Consider the following 19,654-nt stretch of genomic DNA (forward strand, 5'->3'; position numbering starts at 1 on the left):
TATATATATAATGTATGAAACATGCATTTTACACACACACACACACACACACTCTGAAGATTATAGTCTGGCATAGGAAGCATTTTGCATTTGTGAAGGGCTTTCAGAATTAAAAAGTACTTTCACAAATGTTACCTCCCTTGTTCCTCTGTAAATTGCTACACACTAAAAGCTTTTTTATTTTCCCCTTTAAGAGGAAGGTCTTGATAAGTTGCCCAGGCTGGCCTCCAACATTTTTTTTTTTTTTTTTTTTTTTGCGGTGCTGGGGATTGAACCCAGGGCCTTGGGCATGCGAGGAAAGCACTCTACCACCTAAGCTATATTCCCAGCCCCTACCCTCCAACTTTTGAGGATCTTCAACCCCCTGAGTAGACGGATTATAGGTGTGCCCAGCTGAAAAGCTGGGGTTTTTTTGTTTTGTTTTTGCTATGTGGGGATTAACCCAGGGTCGCAAGAGTTTACCATTGAGCCACATACGTCACCAGCTCCCCGCAACTAGCTCTTGACTCCAATTTTTTTACTTCACGTTTTCAAAATCCTCTTCTATGGGATTTGGTAGTGATGTTTAGATTTCTGTTTTAATTACGAAAGTCACAAGCTCCTCTGATACTAGCTTTGGAGTCGAGACCTGCTGCTTCCTCAGGGACGAATGACACAGGAAGGCCCCCGAGCCCCGGGGTATTACAGTCACAGTAAAAAGCGCAATTCGGCAACGCCCAAATGCGCGTTCCCGGCCCGCCGTCGCGAACCCATTCACACAGCAGGGCTTCTGGAATACTCCTGAGAAGAGGATCAGAAAGAATCGCCAGCCCAGGCGCCGAACTCGCCCAAGGATGTGCAGCTGATGCCGTTAACGCAGCGGGCGGAGCTTCGGGGGGCGGGGCTTCACGGCGACAGGCTCTTCCGGGGCGGGGCTTGAGTCCAGACGGCCGCGGTGTGGCTCCGCCTCGCGTAGCTCCGCCCCCCGCGTTGGCGCGAGTTCCGAACGTTGGCGGAGGCGGCCTCGGCGGTCTCCAGAGGCGTCCGGCGCGGGTTCCCGGGTTCCAGTTGGCTGGGTCTCCTCAGCTGTCATGAAGCGGAAAGGCCCGGAGGAGAAGGAGGCGTGCGGCGTGTGGCTCGACGCGGCGGCGCTGAAGAGGCGGAAAGTGCAGGTGGGATGAGGGCGTGTTGGGGAGCGGGTAGGCCCTGGAAGCCGTGGAGGTAAAGTCCGGGACCTGGCAAGGAGCAGCTTCGGGGATTCACAGGCCAGAGGGGTTGAGTTCGAAGAAGGCTGAAAATGGGCCCTGGAGAGGGAGGAAGGAAGCAGCTGGCCTTGGAGGGCTTTGAAGACCCCGGGGCTGCGAAGTTTGGAGGAGGGGAGAGGGCGGCGCCAGAGCTTGCGGGGAGGAGTTGGGCTGAGCAGACCCCGCCGGGGCGGTCCTCCTGCGAGACGGTACCTACTAGAGGCTGAAGTACCGGGTGACACCTATGCACATTTGGAAAATGTCAGCTTGACGGTCTGTTTCTACCGAGCTTGCCAGGTCGCAGGACATCCATCTGCCAGGAACCAGTAACTTCGGGGGCGGGGGCGAACAGAAGATTCTGGAGGGGGAACTGGTCTAACCATTTATTGCACACCAGCCGTGCGCCAGATACTGTATTAAGTACTTAATGTGCGTGGTATGTATCATTACTCTCCCTGGGAATGAGGACACAAGCTGTGTAACTAACCCAGGAGAGGCTCAACATCACGCCCAGCCAGATGTCTTTAGTCATTGTAAAGACAACTTGAATTGGATTAGAGGATTCCCAACTAGTGTCTGCTGCAGCAGCATTGCTTGCTAGGTGGGTAGGAGGGGAAAAAAAGAAAGAAAGAAAGAAAAGAAAACAAAACCAAGCATCAGGTGTCAGATATATATTTTTTTCTTCTTTTTAAGAGACAGGGTCTCACTGACTTGCTTAGTGCTTCAAGGTTGCTGAGGCTGGCTTTGAACACAGAATCCTCCTGCCTCAGCCTCCCTACCCACTGGAATTAAGGCTTGTGCTACTTCATCGGACCCTGGCGTCAGTCATGTGTGAGAGTCTTCCCCACTTTTACTCTTCCCCATTTTTACAAGCGCCAGAAAAGAGCACTAAAATGTCCCTTTCACAGAATGTAGAAACCTCTTCTTAGAGTGTCTAAGGCATTTAGGGCAGTAGTTAGTGGACAGTGTTTTGAAAAACCTGCCTCTTCCCACTTGATCCCTGAACAGAACTGTTTGCTATTTTGGGGAAAATAGGGGTGCTTTGTAGTTTGACTAGAAGACTGTAGAGGCCTACATTTGGAGTGAGTTTGCTTCTCTCCTGATCTTACAACTCATAGGCATGACAACATTCACCTTATCACTTAGGCCTTAGTATGAAGGATACTGGATGTTTTTCCTCCTCCTCCCCTCCCCCTCCCTCCTCCCAATACCTTTGTTTTATTTATTTATTTTATAGGGTGCTGAGGATGGAACCCAGTGCCTCACACATGCTAGACAAGAGCTCTACCACTGAGCCATAACCCCAGCTCTTTTCCTTCCTTCCTTCCTTCCTTCCTTCCTTCCTTCCTTCCTTCCTTCCTTCCTTCTAATTAAGAACATAATACAGGGCTGGGGTTGGGGCTCAGCGGTAGAGCACTCGCCTCTCATGTGTGAGACCCTGGGTTCCATCCTCAGCACCACATAAAAATAAATAAGCAAGGGCTGGGGATATGGCTTCAGTGGTAGCGCGCTCGCCTGGCATGCGTGTGGCCCGGGTTCCATCCTAAGCACCACATACAAACAAAGATGTTGTGTCCGCTGAAAAACTAAAAAATAAATATTAAAAAAAAAAATCCTAAGTAAATAAGCAAAATGAAGATATTGTGCCCCCATGTATAACTAAAAAAAAAAAAAGATCATAATACAAGTTTGTAAAGAATAAAAAAATCAAATAGTGTAGAATTGTATTGAATAAAAGGCCTCACTGGTGGTTATTAATGTTTACAATTTAGGGTCTTTTTTTTTCAGGGCCTTTTATGTATTTATATAAGTACACTAGTCCCCTCTTTACTATGGTGGATACATTCCAAGATCCCCGTGGTTGCCTGAAACCTTGGATAGTATTAACTCTTATATATGTTATGTTTTTTTCATATATATATATATATATATATATATATATATATACACACACACACACACACACACACATATATATAAAATAAAGTATATACATATATATAAAGTCTTAGTTTGTAAATTAAGCACAGTAAGAGTTTAACAACAATAATTAATAATAAAATAGAACAATTATAAAAACAGTTGTAATGAAGCATGGGAATGTTTTTCAGAGGCCATAGGGAGGGTAGTATATGCAACATGAATGTGCTGGACAACGAAATGACTCACATTCTGCTAAAGCAGGATGGTGTAGAATTTCATCATCCCACTCAATGACAATTTAAAACTTAAGAATTATTTATTTTTGGAATTTTCATTAATATCTTTGGACCTTGGTTGACTATGGGTAGCTGAAACAGCAGAAAACAAGAACTTGAATAAAAGAGGACTATTATATATACATATATGTTTCCTTTACACATTATATCAGACGTTTTGTTCTGCTGCTACTATTTTACCAAATATATGCTGGAAAACTTCCTTATGAGAAATACAGATATGTATGTAAGTATGTATTTTTGTGGTGCTGGGGATTGAACCCAGGGCCTTTCATATGCTGGGCAAGAACTCTTCCACTGAGCTACAACCCCAGCCTGACAAAAGTTTTAGTATGAGATTATAAATGCTATTTCAATTTATGCAATTTTTAAATTTTGTATTTTAACTATTCTTCCTCTACGTTAAAACATTGAAAAGTAGTTCTAACAGAAGTTTTTCTACACAGTAAAGATAAAATTATTTAGAATATGATTTGTTATTTGCTGTTTTTAGTTGTATATTTCAAGGTCATTATATTTAATTTAAAAATAATTTTTGTATTCCACCTATAATACAATTTAGTTTTTTGTTCTTGAACTAAGTAGCAGAGAAGGAAAAATGGATGTAACTAAGAAAAATAACCAGGCGTGGTTGTATATGCCTGTAATCGCAGTGGTTTAGGAGACTGAGACAGGAGGATTGCAAGTTTAAGGCCAGCCTCAGCAATTTTGTGAGGCCATAATCAACTTGGTGAGACCCTGTCTCAAAAGTTAAAAAGAAACAAAAAGGGCTGGGGATATAGTCCCCCCTGGGTTAATCTCCAGAATCAAAGAAAACAAAAGGAAGAAATGAAAAGAAATATAGAAGCAGGAAGATACTTGAAATCTTGGATGAGTCTTCAGTGGTATCTGGAGCAGCTTTCATGGAACATTGAATGCTACCTGATATTACTAACATTCAATTCATCAGAGATTCTTTGGACCCTGTCTTCAAATGTGTTCAGAATCTTATCATTTCTCACCACTTCTACCACTGCTACCTGAGCTAGAATGACCTTTTGCTAAATTGCTTTGTTGAATTTAAGTCCATCATCCCATAAAAACCAGAATCTTTTTGAAGATCTGTGAGTACCATCTGGCCATGCATGTTCTCTTAGACCCATCTAGTTCGCTTAGCTCTGCTTTACTCTGTTCTAGTCACACTGACCTCTTTGCTGTTCTTCAAGCCAAGTATACCTCAGTTTGGCATCTTTATATATCTCTGCTTAAAATGTATAGGGGCGGGGCTGGAATGTGGCTCAGCGGTGGAGTGCTCACCTAGCACGGGCGGGACCGGGTTCGATTCTCAGCACCACATAAAAATAAAGGCATTGTGTTCTGTCCATCTACCAAAAAAAAAAAAAAAAAGATTCTCTCTCTCTCTCAAAAAAAAAAAAAAAAAAAAGCATAGGGGTTAGCTAATCACATGGCTCTTCATCAGTTTTTCAAATGATAACTTATCAGTGAGTTCTCCCTTAACCACAAAATAGCAATCTTTTCCTTATTTCTACCTACCATACTCCCTCACAACCTTATTCTTGCTTTGTCTTTCACCATAGCACTTTTCCCCCTCAGACATCCAAAATGCTATATATTCAGGTGTTCATTTATTGTATTTTTTATCCTCCTAGAATGAAAAGTTCCATCCGGCAGTCCTTCAAACAGTATCTTTTTATTTATTTATTTTTATTTTTTAGTTGTGGTTGGACACAATACCTTTTATTTATTTATTTTTATGTGGTGCTGAGGATCAAACCCTGGGCCCTACACTTGCTAGGTGAGCGCTCTACCTCTGAGCCCCAACCCCAGCCCTCAAACAGTATCTTGATACTCAATAAATATTTATTGAATGAGTAAATGAATGAATGAACCAATCCATCTGGGCTTTGCTTTCTCTGTTACATAGGATAGTAATTGCTTCTTATTTTGTATCTCACTCTGGTGAGAGGAGAAGTGGGAAGACTGAGCTTTTTAGTGAAAACATGAATTAGGGATCTCCAGGAAAAATGTCAGTTAAAGTGTGTACTTAACAACCTCCCCCTTTTCTGATCTTACTGAAGTGATTTTTAAAAAATAGAGAAGAAATTCTAGCAACTCAGGAGCTGAGGCAGGAGGATTACAAGTTCAAGGCCAGCCTCAGCAATTTAGTGAGACTCTGTCTCAAAAAATAAAAAGGGCTGGGATGTAGCTTACTGGTAGAACACCTTGGGTTCAATGCCCAATACTGCAAAAAGAAAAAAAAACAGTTTTACTAAAACTGAAAAGGATCAATAAAAGTATTGAAGTCCAAGGTATCAGCAGCACTGTTAAGGTCAGTATTGTAAGACTGCTAAGGACTATAAATGTAAATTAAATATTTATCAGTTTTGTAGTGAATTCCTATAATTTTATGTTTTTTTACTCATTTTAATTATAAGTTGGACTTTCTCATGCCAAAAAGCTCAGTGACCTTGATAACAGTGTCTAGTTCTGTACTCTAATCTTCCTTTCCCTCGCTTCCTCAGTGTGGTCAGTCCACACTGCTGCCTTATACTTCTGTTCACTGGTGGCCACTACCTTGTGGGACAGCTACATGTAGCCTGCTTGACTGATTCTGCCAACCTTCATACCCTATGTGGACTGTACACATATGATGACCTCTTCTCAATCATTGTGTGACCTAATGTATGGTGGGGGGACAACAGCCAGCGTCTCATTAAGGGGTCCTTGCTGAGGCTGGCCTTGAACTTGCAGTCCTCCTGCCTCAGCTCCCAAGTTGCTGGGATTTCTTCTCTATTTTTTAAAAATCATTTCAGTAAGATCAGAAAAGGAGGAGGTTGTAGTTAAGTACACACATTAACTGCCATTCTCCAGGATAATCCAAACCACCTTAATCTCAGATGATTATTAAGAAACAAAGCATAAATACTCAGAAATATTTACAGAACGTGAAGTTCTGGATAGATGTAGTCCACATGGGTTCTGGAACTAGACAAAAGACAAAAGGGCTCCAGTGGTTTATTTAAGAGGGTACATCAAAGACAAAGATAAGGGCAGAATCTTACTTCCTGATGTCTTGCAGTCAGCAGGTTGAATGACATCTTGACAGGTCACACCCATCTCAGGTGCTGTGTGGGATCTTTGGCAGAGCTTGAAGTTCCAAGTGCCAGACTTTTCCCCTCAGGAGGCTGCTATGTGCAACAGTCCACACATAGCCCATGGACGGCTCTTGACACTAATGCTTGGCCCACTTGCTTTAAACTACCAATTAAAATTACCTTAAGGACACTTATTTGGGTAACACCCTGGACCCAGTACTGTAAAGGCTTTGGACCACAGGTCCCACCCTGTGCTCACTGATCTGTGTGTGTCTCCAGACATGCCACAGGGATGTAAGGGATAAAACATTTTTCTCCACTTTATGCCTCCTAATCATTGGAGGGGTGCTTGCCATCTTAAAGGAGTGAGTATATTTAATTTATTTACTTAGGCTTTTTAAAATTTATTTTAAGGTTTTTTTCCCCTTCTCACTGTCTTTTAAGGAGTGAGTATATTTTGCATGGCAAGAACATAAATAATTTTCTTAGGATAAGCTGTGACTTCTTATCTCCTTGTTTGTCTGTCTGTTTATCTATCTATCTATCTATTTTGCAGTACTGAGAATTAAACCCTGAGCACTCTGCCACTGAGCTACATCCCCATCCCTTTTTTAAAATTTTGAGACAAGGTCTTGCTAAGTTGCTGAGGTTGACCTCAAACTTGTGATCCTCTTGCCTCAGCCTATCAAATTGCTGGGATTATAGGTGTGCGCCACCACGCCTGGCTAAACTGTTAAGTTTTGCGGTAATTTATTACCCAGCACTAGATAACTAATTTAGATGTTAAGAAAGGCTTCATGAACAGGAAAAAAGAAAAGGAAAAAGAAAGGCTGCATGAATAATAGTTGGAGATTTTAATACCTACTTTTGGTAGTGAGAAGATCAATTATGCAGAGATCAACAAGGAAATAGAAGACCACTATAAACCAAATAGACGTAATAGACTTGAACAGAACAGTCTACTTGACAAGAGAATACACAGTCTTCTTAGTTAAACATGGAACATTCTCCATGAATGCTATCTATAAAACAAATCTCAGTAAATTTAGTTTGAAATTATAAAGTGTATTCTCCCCAATGTAATGAAGCTAGATAACAGTAACAGGAAAAGTGGAAACTTTACAAGTATGTTGAAATTAAACAGCACTTTTCTAAATAACCAGGAGAGTCAAAGAAGAAATCAGAAGGAAAATTAAAGAGTATGTTGAGATAGAGCCGGGCACTGTGGTGCACGCCTGTAGTCCCATTGGCTCAGGAGGCTGAGGCAGGAAGATCACTTTTAGCAATACAGTTTGCTAAAATCAGTAATGAAAGCTGGGACATCATTATTGACCTTACTTATAAGGGAATATTGTAAACAATGGTATTGTAACAAATTAATGTCTTAGATGAAATGGGAAAATTCCTAGAAAGCCATAAACTACTAAAATTAGGAAGAAATGGATAATCTGAATAGACAAATTTAAAAAATGGTAATTTGAAAACTTCCTGCAGTGAAAAGTCTAGGTTCAAATGGCTTCACTGGTGAATTTCACCAGATATTTAAAAAGTTAATATTGTGTCAATCAACTTTTCATCACTGTGAAAAAAATACCTGAGAAAATCAACTTAATGGAGGAAAGATTTATTTCGACTCAGTTTCAGAGGTTTCATGCCATAGTCACTGGGGCCCCATCCCTGTGGGCTTGGGGTACGGTGGAACGTCATGGCAAAGAATATGTGGTGGTGCAAAACTCCCCACTTCATGGTAGCCAGGAAACAGAGCAAGGAGCTGCGTCCCAGTATACTCTTCAAGGATATGTGCTCAATGACCTCCTTCCTCCAGCGAGGCCTGCCTTCTAATGTTTCTGCTACATCCCAATAGCAGCATCATTTGGGGACCAAGTCTTTAGCACATGTCCTTTGGGAATACATTTAAGATCCAAAACATAACAAATACTAATCCTTCATAGACTCTTCCCAAAAAGAGAACAGAGGAGAATATTTCATCATTCATTCTGAGTCTTATATTAACCCTGGTACCAAAACCAGATCACAACATCACAAGAAAATAAAACTGTGGCCCAGCATCCTTATGAACACAGAAAAAAGTACTCAACAAAATACTAGCAAACCAAATCTAGCAACACATGAGGATTATACATCATGAGCAAGAGAAATTTATCCCAGGACTACAAGGTTTATTTAAATTTGAAGATCAACTATTACAATCACCATATTAATAGCATAAAAGATAAAACCATGTAATCATCATGGGCACATAGAAAGCATTTGACTATCTGGGTATGGTAGTGTAAGTCTGTAATTCTAGCTATTCAGGAGGCTCAGTCAGGAGGATCACAAGTTTGAGGCCAGCCTGGGCAAACTTGTGAGACCCTATCTCAAAATAAAAAATATAAAGGGACTGGGAATGTAGCTCAGTGATATTGTACCCCTGGTTTCCATTCCCAGTATGCAAAATAAATAACTAGTGCAGGGCCAATTAGGCATCCTCATGCAAAAGAATGATTTTGAACCCTGCCTCACACCATACACACAAATCAACCCACAATGGATCATAGACCTAAATGTAAGATCTAAAACTGCAAAGCTTGGTAGAAAAAATGGGGGTAGATATTTATGACCTTTAATTAGGCAGTGGTTTATTAGCTATGACACCAGAAATATAACCAACAAAGAAAACAGATTGGAATTCATTAAAATTGACAGCCCAGTTAAAGAGGGAACAAGGAATTTGGATAGTTTCCAAGGAATACGTACAAATGGCCAGTGAAAGATAAAAGATGGAAAAGATATGAAAAGACACTCAAAGAAGACGAAAAGATATGAAAAAAAGATGAAAATCCCAGCAGCTTGGGGGAGGCTGAGGGAGGAGGAAAAGGGGTGGGGAGGTGGCTCAGTGGTTGAGTGTCCCTGAGTTCAATCCCTGGTATCCACCCCACCCCCCAAAAAAGAAGAAAGATACAAAAGACATGAAAAGACACCCCCCCCAAAAAAAAAAAAAAAAAAAAAAAAGAAGAAAGATACAAAATACATGAAAAGATCCTCATCATATTGTTAGGAACATGCAAATGAAAACCATAATGCGATGCCACTTTATACCCACTTGTATGACTTTATTAAAAAAGATATAATAACAAATGTTAGCAGATATGTGGGGAAATTGGAACCTGGTGCATACATAAAATGGCACAGATACTTTGGTAAACAGTTTGGCAGTTCCTCAAAATGTTATATATTGTTGCTGGTGCGTGGTGGCATTGCCTGTATTCCCAGTGATTCAGGAGTCTGAGGCAGGAGGATTGAAAATTCTAGGCCAGCCTCTGCCTCAAAATAGAAAGTAAAAGACTTTGGATGGGGCTGGGGATGTGGCTCAAGCGGTAGCACGCTCGCCTGGCATGCGTGCGGCTCGGGTTCGATCCTCAGCACCACATACAAACAAAGATGTTGTGTCCGCCGAGAACTAAAAAATAATAAATATTAAAAAAAAAAAAAAAAAGACTTTGGATGCAGCTCAGTGGTAAAGTGTCCTTGGGTTTAATACCCAGTACCCCCACCACTCACGAAAGTTAAACATTCTTAACCACATGACCCAACAGTTCTCCTAGAGATAGGAAAATATGTTTCCACAAAAGCTTGTACAAGAATGTTCTTAGTTGGGGGGCTGGGGTTGTGGCTTAGTGGTAGTGTGCTTACCTAGCACGTGGGAGACCCTGGGTTCGATCCTCAGAACCACATAAAAATAAATAAATAAAATAAAGGTATTGTGTACAACTAAAAAATAAATGTTTTTTTTTTTTTTTGTTTTTTTTTAGAATTTTTAATATTTATTTATTTATTTTTAGTTCTCCGCGGACACAACATCTTTGTTGGTATGTGGTGCTGAGGATCGAACCCCGGCCGCACGCATGCCAGGCAAGCGCGCTACCGCTTGAGCCACATCCCCAGCCCCGTGTTTTTATTTTTTTTAAAAAAGATAGTGTGTCCACCTACTAAAAAATAAATGTTTTTTTAAAAAAGAAGGTTCTTAGCAACATTTCTTTTTTTAAAAAATAATTTGTTCTGATTTGTTATAAATAACAGCAGAATGTATTTCTATTCATAGTACACAAATGGAGCACAATTTTTCATTTATCTAGTTGTACACAAGTAGAGTCACACCATTCGTGTCTTCATACATGTCCCTAGGGTAATGATGTCCATCTCATTCCACCATCTTTCCTATCCCCCTACCTTCTTCCTTCCCCTTCCTCCCCTTTGCCATATCTAAATTTCCTCCATCCTCCCATGCTCTTCCCCCACCCCCATTATGGATCAGCAGCCACTTATCAGAGAAAACATTCGACCTTTGTATTTTTGAGTTTAGCTTATTCACTTGGCATGATATTCTCCAACTCCATCCACTTACCTGCAAATGCTATGATTTTATTCTCTTTTAATGCTGAGTAATATTCCATTGTGTATGTGTGCCACAGTTTCTTTATCCATTCATCTATTGAAGGGCATTTAGGTTGGTTCCACAGTTTAGCTGTTGTGAATTGAGCTGCTATAAACATTGATGTGGCTGTGACCCTGTAGAATGCTGTTTTTTTTTTTTTTTTTTTTTTAAGAGAGAGAGAGAGAGAATTTTTAAAATATTTATTGTTTAGTTTTCGGTGGACACAACATCTTTATTTTATTTTATGTGGTGCTAAGGATCGAACCCAGCGCCCCGCGCATGCCAGGCCAGCGCGTTACTGCTTGAGCCACATCCCCAGCCCCTAGTATGCTGTTTTTAAGTCCTTTGGGTATAGACCAAGGAGTGGGATAGCTGGGTCCATTCCAGGTTTTCTAAGGAATCTCCATACTGCTTTCCAGATTGGCTGCACCAATTTGCAGTCCCACCAGCAATGTCTGAGTGTGCCTTTTCCCCCACATCCTCGCCAATACTTATTGTTGCTTGTATTCTTGACTTCACTATTTTTTTTTGGTAGTGCTAGGGATTGAACCTAGGGCCTTGTGCATGTGAGGCAAGCATTCTACCAACTGAGCTATATTCCCAGCTCCATTGTTGCTTGTATTCTTAATAACTGCCATTCTGACTGGAGTGAGATGAAATCTTAGAGTGGTTTTCATTTGTATTTCTGTAATTGCTAGAGTAGCATTTCTCTTAATAGCCAAGTGGAAATAAGCCAAGTGTCCGTTAGCTGAAACATGTTCATCATAGTTTTTTTGGCAATAAAAAGGGATTATTGAAAAATGCTACAATATAGATGGACCTCCATTAGATTCAGTGACAGAGGAAGTTACAAAAATATGAGATATTGTAGGATAAAGTAAAGGTCAATGGAGACAAATCTGTAGAAACAAAAAAAGTAAGTCAGTGGTTTCCTGGCCTGAGGCAGGATGGGAATGAGGAATGACTGCTAAAGGCTACAGGATTTCTTTATGAAAGTAATGAAAAATTTTCTAAAATTAGATTAGGTGATGTTTACACAACTTGGTAAATATACTAAAAAACTTAAATAAATATATAAATATAAATACACACACACACACACCTATTTACTTATTTTTATTTGATGCTGGGGATTGACCCCAGGGTGCTTTGCCACTGAGCTACATCCCTGGCCCTTTTTATTTTTCATTTTGAGACAGGGTATTGCCAAGTTACACAGGTCTTTGCTAAGTTGCTGAGGCTGGATTCTAATTTTTGATCCTTTTGCCTCAGTCCCCCAAGTTGCTGGTATTATAGATGTGTGCTACTGTACTTGGCTTACTTAACTAAATACTTACGTGAGTGAATTTTATAGCATATTAACTATATCTCAATAAAATTATTTAAAAGAGACCTTTAAGCAAAGTTCAGGTATTGTTCGAAAACAGTGTGGGAGGGTGGACATTCCTGGGAGAGTATGAATTGTGCCAGAGAGGCACGAGATACAAGGGATGTTTGTGAAGGAAAATCAAAGGGAGTCTCAAAGACCACCCTCATTTCTGACACCAAAAAGGTTTGCAGGTTCTCAAGCTACTCTCAGGTTTGATAATTTTCTAGAAGGACTCACAGAATATACTGAAAACTGTTATGGTTATAGTTGATCATTAAAGTGATACAGATGAAAATCAGCCAATGTCCGGGGCACATAGGACAGAGTCTAGGAGAATTTCCAAGCCTGAAGCTTCCAATCCCTAGCACTACTTGTTCTCCACAGCCAAGCACTGGACAGCTGACAGTGCTCTCAGCAATAATTTGTGACAGTCCACAGAGTCCTGCTATCTATGGAAGCTCATCTGAGCTTTTGTGTTTTTGAAGTTTTTACTGTGGCTTGGACATATAAGTGTGGTTGACCTACTTGCATGGCTGACCTTAGTTTCTAGCCCCTGTGGAGGTAAAACTGATTCTGCGTACCCAGGATTAAATTTAAAAAGGATATCTATATCTATCTATCTTATCTATCTATCCTATCTATCTATCTATCTATCTATCTATCTATCTATCTATCTATCCTCTCATGATTTTATACATTCCAAGGATTTGGAAATTACCTCTCAGGAGCCAGTTCTCTCTGTAGGTAAGATTTACTACATAGGGAGTGATTCAGTTTGTCTGAGTGTGGGTTATTTATTTGTAGGGGAGTTGAAGGTTAGATCAGGAGGCTAAAGTTGTGCCATATTGTTGGAAATTCATGGAAGCCATTTGACATGAGAGCTGTTTCTAAGGAAATTAATCCAGTGGTAGTTATATAAGATATGTGGTACCCTGAAATGTTGTTTAGAAGAATTTGGAGAATGTTGCTGAAGTTGAGGCAAGAAATTACAAGGGCTTAATTCAGACTAGTAAAAATTACTAATCTTTAGTAGATTACCAGTCTGTATAATTATAAATCTAAAAATGTATGTATCCTCAAGGACCCAAATAGGTTTTTTATATTTTATTTTGAGACAGGGTCTCACTAAGTTGCTTAGGGCCTCAGCAAGTTGCTGGGGCTGGTTTTTTTTTTTTTAATTTTTAGTTGTAGATGGACACAGTACCTTTATTTAGTTTATTTATTTTTATGTGGTGTTGAGGCTCAGTGCCTCACACAAGCTAGGCAAGTACCCTACCACGAGCTACAACCACAGCTCCCTGAGGCTGGTTTTGAACTCATGATCCTCCTGCCTCAGCCTCCCAAGCAGCTGGGTGCCATCGTACCTGACTCGTTCCCCCCCCCCCTCCCCCCCAGAGATACACACGAGAGTTTACTTGTCAGAGCTGACAGATAAAAGCACATCCCTCCAGTTTTTAAATTTTTTTTTAGTTGTTGATGGATTTTTATTTTATTTATTGATATGTGGTGCTGAGAATCAAACCCAGTGCCTCTCACATGCTAGGCAAGCACTCTACCACTGAGCCACGACCCCAGCCCTTAATTAAGCTATGGCTTTGATACAGTTATCTGTGTGTCTCTCCCCACTCCATTTTTTTTTTTTTTTAAATACTGGGGATTTGACACAGGGATGCTTTACCACTGAGCTACGTCTTCAGCTCTTTATTTATTTGTTTGTTCTTTTTGTATTTATTTATTTCAGACATGGTCTTTCTAACTTGCTTGGGCTGGCCTTGAATTTGTAATCCTCCTGCCTCAGCCTTCCATAGCTGAAATTACAGGTGTGCACCATTGCGCCCGTTTAAAGATTCTTTCCTCTTCAGATCTGATTTGTGATCCAGAAGTTGGTACTGAGATTGGTCATAGAGAAAAATAAAAGTTAAAAATGTAACAAGCCGGGCACAGTGCCATACACCTGTAATCTCAGTGTCTTGGGAGACTGGGGTAGAAGAATCACAAATTCAGGGCCAGCCTGGGCAACTTAGTGAGATCCCGTCTTAAAATAAAAAATAATAAGAACTGGGGATGTAGCTCAGTGGTCAAGCACCTCTGGTTCAATTCCCAGTACCAAAAAACAAACAAAGTGACTTGAAATAAATACTTGGGAACTGGGAGAACAGGGATAATGTGGGCTGACTGTATGTAGATACAGTAATATTTCTAGTAACAATGTGACCTCTTCCAGGGAGTATTCAGGAAATTGTTCCAGAGTGGCGGGGGTTCCTCCTCCAGTGCATTTCAGTTGAGACACCTTCTTTTCCTTCTAAATGACCATAGTTCTTATTTATTCATTGGCTTATTAATTTTTCTTCTTTGTTACTGAGAAGACCACTTGTGGCCATTGCTGCATTGGAAGTAGTTACAATAAGAGGAGGATTAAACAGATCTTCAATAAGTAGTGCTTATTAGGGCCAAACTGATGGTAGCTGTGGTAAAATATTGTGCTTCAGTGACCTCTGACATCCTTGTACTACAGTTGTACTCAGTGTATATCCATTGTACTACAGGGACCCATGACATCATCATTTTTTTAACACCTTTATTTATTTATTTTTATGTGGTGCTGAGGATCAAACCCAGTGCCTCATATGTGCTATACAAGTGCTCTACCACTGAGCCACAGCCCCAGCCCCAGCCTGACCCATGACACCCTTTAAGTGAGGAAAATTTTATTGCAGGGAGCAGTCTTTTATGAGACTTAAAGTAATGGTAGTAGGCATAGATATCACATCTCCAATTTAGGAGTTATGATATAGTTAGAAGAAATTTGCTTTTCTCTCCTTTGAATTTTCATTAGGTTTAGATGAGAAAACCAGTGCCAGGTGGTTCTAGAGAAGAAGTGTTATAATTTTCTCTTGTTAGATTACTTGTAATGAAAACATTCACAATTTTCAGTAGGTGTACCTCCCATCCCATCTTTGTTCTGGACCTTATGCATTATATCAATTACTGTGACAGGAGCTCATCTTAACTTTGTTCACAGTATGAGAAAAGCCTTAGCATTTCCTGACAGCTTTGTTGATGCACTGAAAAATGTAGCAAGTAGGTGTATATAAAATGGAAACTGGAACCTATCCTTCTTGTATATCTACCTTGTTCCTAAAATATTTACTGCATCTCATTATGTATATTAAGCAATGTTAAGTCATGAGAATAGGATAAAAAAGTGTGTGAATCAAATGTTAATTCTAAGATTTTGTTAGGGTATAAGTGATGTGTTCAGAAGAGGAAGAGATTGCATATGGCTGTGGGAATTAGGAATGTTTGGGGGTTAGTGGAAATATTGCAGGGTTAGGTGTGAAAAAGGCCCTTCTCTGAGGCACAGAAGGAGGACGGTGGAGGCCATTAGTAGGGACTGCCACATAGCTCTTACAGGATGCATGAAGGGTTTTCAGTACCGGAGAAAAAGGCAGGGACTTCCTTTAGCTCCTGCTAAGCATGGCCAACTTGGTTAAAAAGATTTATTTTTAGATTCTTTGGTGATTGAGGTCTTACTGTTTTCTGATTACCTGTAGTTTTCTGAAGTTTCCTAATGCGACTTAGCATATGTATAGTAATTTAAATATTTTAAGACTATTTTTAGGGCTGGGGATGTGGCTCAAGCTGTAGCGCACTCGCCTGGCGTGCGTGCGGCCGGGGTTCCATCCTCAGCACCACATACAAAGATGTTGTGTCCGCCGAGAACTAAAAAATAAATATTAAAAAAAAAGATTCTCTCTCTCTCTCCCTCTCTCTTTAAAAAAACAAACTATTTTTAACTATAAACTTTACTAGGGAAGAAACTATCTGTTTTGTTTACTATCTTCCCAATATTTAGCATATAAGGGCTTGTGTATTTTTCACATTATTTTATGTATCTAGAATGTGATTCTCATAAAATTTAAACAGCGTGTGCCAGCTTGGTCTTCCTAACATGTTGGATGGTTCCAAGTGTGAGCTTCTCGAGAGAGCAAGGGAGAAGTCATGGTATTTTTATGACCTAGTTTTGAAAATCATGTAGTGTTACTTCTTTAATATTTTATTGGTTAATCACAAAGTTTCTCCCAAGTTCAAGGTGAGGGAATCGAGACTACTGAACTTGATGGGAAGAGTGTAGAGTGTAATGGTCACATTGAAGAACATGTGAAATGGGAGATCTTGTGTAGGCTGTCTTTGAAGAAGATAATCTGTTATAGTTGTTTATAGTTTCCATCAAATTTGGAAATGTTTTGGGGTCCAGTATTGTCACTGATGTTTCTTGGTTCTCTTTAAAAGAGCTTGTCAGACAGCTCTTTTAATAGGTTATGTTTTTCTTTTTCTTTCCCTTCTCAGACACATTTAATCAAACCAGGCACCAAAATGCTAACACTCTTTCCTGGAGAGAGAAAGCCTAGTATTTCCTTTACTCAAAGAAAAAGTCCATCTGTAGAGGTTCGGCAGACCAGCATTGCTTCCTTCTTTACCTCGCAGCCAGGTATGATGACCCATATGGCAACACTTCATTATCCAGGGAGCACAAAGGAAGATGTTCATTGCTCCATGTTGCAGCATTTATGAGATGTGAAACCAAAGTATCAGGTTAAACTTAGCTGACTTATTGTGTTATAAAATAAGAAATGATTGCCTTTTGAAAAGCAGTATATGCATGTTTTTACAAATATATTTTTTCTGATTCTGTTTTCAGTTTAATACAAATATTTGCATTCACTGACACAACAGTGGGGAAAGATGTACTTGAGAGCCATCTTGGAGCAGGTTGCTTATAGAGCAGGGGTTCCTACCAGTTGGAGGGCACTGGGAGGAATCTTCTCTGATTCAGGATTGCTTTGTATAAACCGTCAAAGGGCATGTGCTACCTAAGTTGACTATGGCCTCACTAAGTTGCTGAGGTTGGCTTTGAACTTGCAATCCTCCTCCGTCAGCCTCCCAAGCTGCTGGGATTCTAATATGCCCTATATTAAGCACACCATATGAACAAAAACTGAGCTAGAAAAATAGGCTGTGGTCTGATGTATATATATGTACGTATAGGTCATGGGGGAACATCCATATATTTCAGTAGGGGAATATAAAATCTGTGGTTTAGATTGTTCAGGAAAGAACAGCGAGATTAAAAGCAGCCACAGGCCTGGGGATGTGGCTCAAGCAGTAGCGCGCTCGCCTAGCATGCGTGCGGCCCAGGTTCGATCCTTAGCACCACATACAAAGAAAGATGTTGTGTCTGCCAAAAACTAAAAAATAAATATTAAAGATTCTCTCTCTCTCTCAAAAAAATAAATAAATCTTCTCTGTTAAAAAAAAAAAAAAAAAGCAGCCACAAAGTTATCTGAAGAGTCTAAGTAAGATCCCTGCACTAGGTAATAGTGCCTGGTACTGATTGCAGAAAAAGCCAATTAAATCCTGCTCAAAGCAGTTTTCCTGCATTATAATATCTGTCCACTCCTGTTTTACTAGGAATGACAGATGGTGGCAACCAGAGGAATGTTTCATCTCACATAGAAAGTCACATCAACAAAGAGTCCGAGTCCAAGACAGATACAACCCAGCCAGACCATTTGATCCAGGACTTGAGGGATAATGACATTACACCTCCTTTGGCCACTTCAACCCCTGCAGATATCCAGGAAACTGCACTTTCTCCTCTATCCTTGCAGACTTCTGGCCACCACAGTTTGGGAACCCCATTTTTAACTCTGTTGCCTTTGCCCCAACCTGCCACCCTTGTCTCTGCTGGTGAGAATGATGCTTCACTGGCTTTTTCCTTCACCCAGGACTTGGAAAGTTCTTGTTTGCTGGACCCAAAGGAAGGAAAGAGGGATTCTCTCAGGAAAAGGAAATGGCTTCTTGGATCTAAGAACTATCAGGACCTGGAGAGAGACATCAAAGTACCTGGGGGCAAATGCCATCAGCTCTTGGACAAAGCTAAATTGGAAAGGAAGATGTCTGCCAAAGAAAACAGGCAGGCCCCTGTGTGTCTTCAAACTTCCAGGGAGTCCTGGAGTAGAGAAAAAACAGAATCAGTGAAACAAAGCCCTTGTCTCCTTTCTGGGTTTTCCTGGGAGAGTGAGAAGATTGATAAGGATTCCTTGAGTCAGCTTTTCACTGAAGATTCTCAGGGACAGCGAGTCATTGCCCATGACACTAGAGTGCCTTTCCAAGATTTAACCAGTGCCTGGAATCGGGGCCCAGGGCAGTTTCCCACCAGCTCTCCAGCTCAGTGCCAGGATGGGACCATTCAGTTCAATCTGGAGCCTGACTTGCTCTTTACCCAGGATTCTGAAGGGAATCAAGTTATCAGGCACCAATTCTAAATGTTTATGAGGGTTTGGTTCTAAAAGCACCTTGAAATGGCAGTGTTGTAGAAAAATATAAATGTGGATGAGGGGAGTGTGGATTTAGGTGGGAAAGTATCATGGGATTACTTAAACTATTAGTGTTGAGTAATTTCTTTGTAAATAAAGCGGGTTGAGACAGTATAGACTGGTATCATGCTTTTCCCTCAGGAAGGTAGACTAGAGTTTCCTGAGTGTGATGAGCACTGAGGCGGCACGGGAGGAACTCATCCCTCCATTAAAGAGCCTGTTAGTCAACCTGTATGGAACCATCTCTGCCCTTTCCCATGCTCGATTGGGTCCTTTCTTAAGGGTACGTGTTCTTTTCATTTCTGGCTGTAATCGTACCCATTCAACCTAGGCTTGGAACCATTATTCCTGATATCTTTTTATTGGTTGATTGACTGGGTGTGTGTTTTTTGTGTGCAGTGCTGGGGATCAAACCCAGGACTGCACACACGTTAGACAAGTGCTTTGCCACTGAGCTCTGTTCCTAGTCCATTCCTGATACTATTTTGAGAAAAGGCAAATCTCCCCAACCGGATGCGGGTAGTCTTTTTTGTTATTTTATTTTTGTGGTGGTTATACAGCATATTCAAGTTCTGTACTTTGTTTAAATAGTCCCTCTAAAAAAAAGTGTGATGTATATAACCTAGATGTAGCTGTTGTCACTCTTCTTTCACAAGGTGTAAAACAAGTGGTAATTAAGACATTACCAAATTTTTTTTTGAAAAAGAAACTTTTTAATATATTCTGTCATTGCCCTGAACAGGTCTTATTTGGCCCTTTCTTACCCATAGTCCACAAGGTGGCAGTTTCTCATGTTGCAGGTAGAGTACCTGAGGCTTAAACAACCTCTAGGGGCAAACCTGTAAGTATAAGATGGAACTGCTTTTAAGAGTTTAGGGCAAAATCTCTTCATAAAGGGGAAAGAAACTTCCTAGGGAAGTTTACTTTTAC

General features: G+C 40.5%; 1 protein-coding gene across 1 annotated transcript; it reads left to right on the plus strand.

Annotated features, from left to right (window-relative positions):
- The first annotated feature begins 838 nt into the window (after window positions 1-838).
- Window positions 839-19,592, plus strand: AUNIP (aurora kinase A and ninein interacting protein). Its single transcript, XM_081306778.1, has 3 exons — window positions 839-1,151; window positions 16,695-16,836; window positions 17,817-19,592. The coding sequence occupies exons 1-3, from the start codon at window positions 1,071-1,073 to the stop codon at window positions 18,671-18,673; spliced, it is 1,080 nt and encodes a 359-aa protein (XP_081162904.1). The 5' UTR covers window positions 839-1,070; the 3' UTR covers window positions 18,674-19,592.
- The last annotated feature ends 62 nt before the right edge of the window (window positions 19,593-19,654 follow it).

This window comes from Spermophilus citellus, assembly GCF_964194105.1.
Source record: "Spermophilus citellus genome assembly, chromosome: 9".
In the NCBI taxonomy this organism is placed as follows: domain Eukaryota; kingdom Metazoa; phylum Chordata; class Mammalia; order Rodentia; family Sciuridae; genus Spermophilus; species Spermophilus citellus.